Source organism: Miscanthus floridulus, chromosome 14 (genome assembly GCF_019320115.1).
Source record: "Miscanthus floridulus cultivar M001 chromosome 14, ASM1932011v1, whole genome shotgun sequence".
Classification (NCBI taxonomy): Eukaryota; Viridiplantae; Streptophyta; class Magnoliopsida; order Poales; family Poaceae; genus Miscanthus; species Miscanthus floridulus.
In genome coordinates, this window is record NC_089593.1 from 81,620,080 (window position 1) to 81,626,188 (window position 6,109).

The 6,109-nt window shown below is 48.0% G+C and overlaps 1 protein-coding gene across 1 annotated transcript; it reads left to right on the forward strand.

Moving 5' to 3' along the window:
* Positions 1 to 668: 668 nt before the first annotated feature.
* LOC136504932 (dicarboxylate transporter 1, chloroplastic-like) lies at positions 669 to 5,877 on the forward strand. The gene is made up of 3 exons (XM_066499987.1): positions 669 to 1,853; positions 2,274 to 2,495; positions 5,250 to 5,877. Exons 1-3 carry the CDS (start codon positions 729 to 731, stop codon positions 5,610 to 5,612), a joined length of 1,710 nt encoding a protein of 569 aa, XP_066356084.1. The 5' UTR covers positions 669 to 728; the 3' UTR covers positions 5,613 to 5,877.
* The last annotated feature ends 232 nt before the right edge of the window (positions 5,878 to 6,109 follow it).

A 6,109-nucleotide genomic window follows, 5' to 3' on the forward strand; every position in this document is an offset into this window, starting at 1 on the left:
CCGAACCACACTCTTTCACACGAGACAGAGGTTTACAACCTACGTGGAGCATGGGGCTAACGTCCATCGTGTCACGTTGGGGACGGGCTAGGGCTTCCCGAACGGTACTCTTTAGTAGCAGCCCCCAATGCCACTTAGGATTGGATAAAAAAAATAGATGCTCTATATTTATCTAGTGATTTACAGAAGCTATATATATTTTGCAGAGAGAAGGTGGTGCATGCTAAAAAAAAGAGAGGGAGGAAATAAATGTGAGGCATGATAAAAAGAAAAAGTTTCTTTACAGACCATAAATAGTGATAGTTTATACTGTATGAATAATAGTCTCAACATTTCTAATCTACACGAATTATTTTATTTATACTGGAATCACTAGCAGTGTTAGCGTCCATTGATGGTGCCTGTGGCTCGCCTCTTGGCTTCCTCAATCGTCACTAGTTACAAACTTTGCATGTGATGTGAAAACTTGAAGAAATTTTGAAAAGATCTCTCTTTTCTCTATCGAAACTTGACGCAATCTCCCCGCAGCATGAACACGAGTCACTACCACTGATCACCGGTGTACCAACGCTGGGTCCACGAAGACCAGTCTCCGATTCCGATACGACCAAAGCTCCGGGCGCCCAACGCCATCTCCACCGTCCATCCACTTAAACCCCAGCCTCAGTCCCACCACCCACCACCTCCCGTTCCCAGTCCCACCACCCCTTGCCTCAGAGACCGCCGCCATGGCGTCCTCCACCGCGGCCTCGCCGCTCACCTGCCACCACCTCGGCAGCGTTGGCGCCCGCCCCAGCCTCCCGTCCCTCTCCTTCCCCCTCCGCCGCCGCTCCTCCTCCTCTAAGCCCATCTCCCTCCCCTCCAAGCCCTCGCTGGCCCCATACCCCGCCGCATCCGCATCCGCAGCCTCCCGCCGCGGCCTCACCCCCGTCTCCGCCTCCGCCTCCGCCGCGGCCGCCCCAGCCCCGGACCCGGCTCCGGCCCCGGCCCCGGCGCCGGCCGCCCCGCCGAAGAAGCCCGCGCTGCAGGGCGCAGCCATCCAGCCGCTCCTCGCCTCCCTCGCGATCGGCGTCCTCATCTGGTTCGTCCCGGCCCCCGCCGGCGTGCCCCGCAACGCGTGGCAGCTCCTCGCCATCTTCCTCTCCACCATCGTCGGCATCATCACCCAGCCGCTGCCCCTGGGCGCGGTGGCCCTGCTCGGCCTCGGCGCCGCCGTGCTCACCAAGACGCTTACCTTCGCCGCGGCCTTCTCGGCCTTCGGCGACCCCATCCCCTGGCTCATCGCGCTCGCCTTCTTCTTCGCGCGTGGGTTCATCAAGACCGGCCTCGGCTCCCGCGTCGCCTACGCCTTCGTCGCCGCCTTCGGCTCCTCCTCGCTCGGCCTCGGCTACTCGCTCGTCTTCGCCGAGGCGCTCCTCGCCCCCGCCATCCCCTCCGTCTCGGCGCGCGCGGGCGGCATCTTCCTGCCTCTCGTCAAGTCGCTCTGCGAGGCATGCGGCTCGCGCGCCGGCGACGGCTCGGAGCGGAAGCTCGGGGCCTGGCTCATGCTCACGTGCTTCCAGACCTCCGTCGTCTCGTCGGCCATGTTCCTCACCGCCATGGCGGCCAACCCGCTCTCGGCCAACCTCACGGCTGCCACCATCGGCCAGGGGATCGGCTGGACGCTCTGGGCCAAGGCCGCCATCGTGCCGGGGCTGCTGTCGCTCGTGCTCGTGCCGCTCATTCTGTATGTGATCTACCCGCCAGAGGTGAAGGCCAGCCCCGATGCGCCACGCCTGGCCAAGGAGCGGCTCGCCAAGATGGGACCCATGAGCACGGAGGAGAAGATCATGGCCGGCACGCTGCTGCTTACGGTATATAGTTAATGATACATATACATATACTTGCCATTTTCTGGCAACATTTAACTTTTTGCCATTACTATGCCTTTACTAGCATTCTTTCAACTTTTCTTGTGCTATTAGTGTTCTTTATTTATGACTTGAATCCTGATGGTTAAAATTATTATCAGCTATCTTTCATAAGTAGTTTATAGTGTTCTATTATGAATACAATAGATGCACCATTTATTGCCTTTGGAGTGTTAAGATTCTTGTTATCAATGGTTTAGTAATCGACTGAAGTCTGACCTGTGACTTTGTAATGTTCATTTCCTTGACAGTCGTTGTCACTGAATGCAGTTTTTTTTCATTGCCCTGTCACATCTAACTTGAATAGCAATTGGATCCACTTTTCTTCACTGAACATTATGCCCTTTCTCTGCATGCCACCAGGTTGGTCTTTGGATCTTTGGAGGAATGCTGAATGTGGATGCGGTGTCTGCAGCAATTCTTGGCCTAGGAGTCCTCCTAATCACAGGGGTTGTCACATGGAAAGAGTGTTTGGCAGAGTCTGTGGCGTGGGATACGCTTACATGGTTTGCAGCACTTATAGCAATGGCTGGCTACCTCAACAAATACGGGTTCATCTCTTGGTTCAGTGAGACTGTTGTGAAGGTACACTCTCGTTTCTTCACACAACTCTCATCTCTCATGAGCCTTGGATCTTGGCATTTATAAGGTTAAGATTTTTCCTTTATTCGTGAGAAAATTCCTTATTTGACAATGGAAATTGACATGCTTCCTTTATTTTTTTCCCACAACGAGAAACCTGAATTTTATTACTTAAAGCAACAAAATTACAAACACAATGAGTTCAAAGACATAACGTCACAGATTGACAGATCCCACCCAATTAGCATCCATACTTCTGATCACAGAGGGACCAGAACGTATGGAACCACCTCAGCCCCCCGATATGCTTCCTTTATGGCCCTGAAAATCTTTTTCTCCCTTATATGATACCGGGTCTATCTTTTATGCCTTAATTTGACACTTCCATCAGTTTTGGCTGTTAACACGTTAAAAGATTAGATGAACAGACCTTTTTGTCCCTCAGCCCTCTTTGTGCCAGTATTGGAGTCCCAGCACCAGGATTTGTAGTGTAACATATGTGAGGCAACAAGCAATTTCAAAAAACCACGCGTAGTTTTAGTTACTGATCAAATCAAGCTTATCATGAAAGTATGAAGCATCTCTTTCTCAGTATCTATCAACATGTTAACATCATACATGGATTTTTCATCCTATTTCTTTCCCAATATCGTTCAACATGTTAATTTCATACATATTTTCCTATCTATTGGTGAGAAAAAAAAAGTGCTTAATGTAATCATCTCATGAGAAAATAGTATGCTTCTTTTTCTTAAAGAATGAAACAGTAAGTTTTGTGAGGAGGCCAGCCTTCTTTTACTTTTTGGATGTCCTCTTTTTGTGAGGCTAGACTTCAAGCTCTCAGAATGTGTGAAGATAAACGAGTTGCTTTTCTTCTTTGTATAGATTCTCTTGCTTAGCTCTTTGGTTCTCTAGCCTTCCTCAGGCTTGAGGCTCCCTCTGGGAGCTTTGTTCATAGTTGTGGTCCCTTTTATTGTACAGTTTCTTCTTTTTATTAATATAAAAAGTTCTAACAGTGGGGGCCTGCGCTGCTGTATTTTCTGTTAAAAAAACAGTAAGTTTTTCATGGTATTGTCCATGCCACATTTTCAGTAGCTGGTGTGCAGCTTCTTATTTACATTCACTTTAATTGCAGCTCACATCTTTTAAATAGTGCAAGTTTTAATTATATTTCATAATAAGTATGTGTATACTGTATTTCAGCATTTCGCAGAGTCATCCTTTCATCCCACCTTTCACTTCTAGACTTTTGACATGTCACATAAACCATCATAAAATAAAAATCCAAAGACGATCTTCTGTCTGAACAAGAAAACAGAGCCCATCACATGCCCTTCCAAAGCTGCAGAGCACAGAAACAGGGGGGCAGGATTAAGGCCCTGTTTGTTTTGTCCTATCCGGCATCTGTGGCGGTAAAAAGCTCAGAATCACTCCAGACGCCCTGTGTTTGATGCACTTCTGCTGGCTGCCCTTCAGCATCGCGTAGGGTTTTCAACAGGAAACATGAGACGCTGTGACGCGAGGGAATCAGTGCTTCCCCACGACATAGCTGCTGCGGTATATGCGCTACTCCCGTCCATGGAAACAAACAGGCCCTAAGAAAACCAAGTTATTTGTGCTTGTTTCACTGAGAGGATTGGGGCAGATGAACTCCAAGCCTCAGGCACAGTAAATCAGGAGCCCAGGCTGCTTGGCCATTGCGCTCAGGCTGCAGGATCTCTGGTCAGTCGGGCTGCCACCCCCAATGGCGCTTGGGGCACAGCTGCCCTGGTTGCTCGGGCCGGTGCCGCCCATGCCACTCGGGCCGCCACTGTGACGTGATCCATTGTGCATGTTTCCCTGCCGACCTCAACTGGATATGAACCCACCTGCTGACTAGGGTTTTGGGCCGGAGGGGCACGGGGGAGAGAAACAACAGAGAGGATAAGGTGTTTGAGCTTGTGACGGGAGAAGGCTGAGGGCCGTGTGTCTTTGAGGAAACGGGCATTTTAGACCATCTCCAGCTAATCTGACATGAACTTGAAGGTTATCATTGTCAGAATGGACGGAAATGTCAAAGTAGACCTGGTGCCATATAAGGGAGAATTTTTTAGGGCCTTAGAAGGAACCATGTCAACTTCTAGTGTCAAATAAGGAATTTTCTCGTCATTGTTAGGTCTTCATGATTAGCATGCTTTACGAACTAAATTACCTTATTTAAGAGATGTTGGGCATGATGGATGCTTTTTACTGCAATACAACATGATCCAGCAATCTGGAGCCTAGAAATTTAGTGTTTTCTTTCTTTACTGTTCATTTTTAACCTAGTTCCACAAAAATATGAAAATTTACTTTGGGCAAAGAAAGGTTATGAAGGGTATGCATCTCTTTACCCTTAGCCAGAAACAAGTAGCAATTTATTGTGCTGTTTGTTTGTGAAGGGGTAGGCTGGGTAGTCATCATGCTATAAGAACCTTGTGTAACTTGTGTTTGACACTGTTAGATTTGACACAGGAGTGGTTATCTTGGTTTTGTCTGAACTTAATACTGCTGAATTCATATGCTTATGGATGTATCTATGCAAACTATAGGAAATAAAAAATTGAAAGACATTAGTTTGGTAATTGTAACATGATGCAGTTTAAATTATATTGGGGTCTGATATTACTAGTTGTTTTGTTATTTTTTTCTGACATCTACAATATAGATAGATTGGTAGGTTCTTTTTAAGTACTTCTGCTAATTTGTCATTTATTGACCTTATTGCTTTTGTTTCAGTTTGTTGGAGGGCTTGGCTTGTCATGGCAAGCCTCATTCGGTGTCTTGGTGCTGCTGTACTTCTACTCTCACTATTTCTTTGCCAGTGGTGCGGCACACATTGGAGCAATGTTCGCCGCGTTCCTGTCAGTGGCGAGTGCCCTGGGCACCCCGCCGCTCTTTGCTGCCATGGTTCTTTCATTCCTCTCGAACCTCATGGGTGGCACCACCCACTATGGCATTGGCTCTGCTCCTGTCTTCTATGGTGCCGGGTATGTCCCATTGGCTCAATGGTGGGGCTATGGGTTTGTTATCTCTGTCGTGAACATCATCATCTGGCTTGGGGCGGGCGGCTTCTGGTGGAAGATGATTGGGCTGTGGTGAGCACCACATTAACTGCGACATTCCTTTGTTTTCTGTTGTTTCGATCGAGTGGGGAAGGAATACTATTCCTGAATTTGCGGTGCCACAGATGCCGCTGTCCACAAAGTTTTGTTGTCGACATGATTGCAACCCATTCTTTTAGTTGGTATCGATACATTTGTTCGAACCTTCCGGCAGCTAATTGCGAGGCCAGGGTGCAGTTTTTAACTTGCAAAGTTAATCATATAGAGTTGTGCTCAATGGATCTTGGGGATCATTCTCTCTCTCTCTGCCCATGACGATGTCTATTTGTGCTGGTTCCTTTTCATGTTCGGATTCTGATTCTGTTCATCTGTTGCGACAGCACTATGTTCTGCATTATATTGGCGCATCCGATAGATTTATACTACTGGTTGGATCTTTGTGCATTCCAGTTAACATTGCTTCTGAGAATTCCGTAAATTGTTGCGAGATGATGCTCGAGTAAAAATTGCTGACCTAAATACCAACGGCAATCA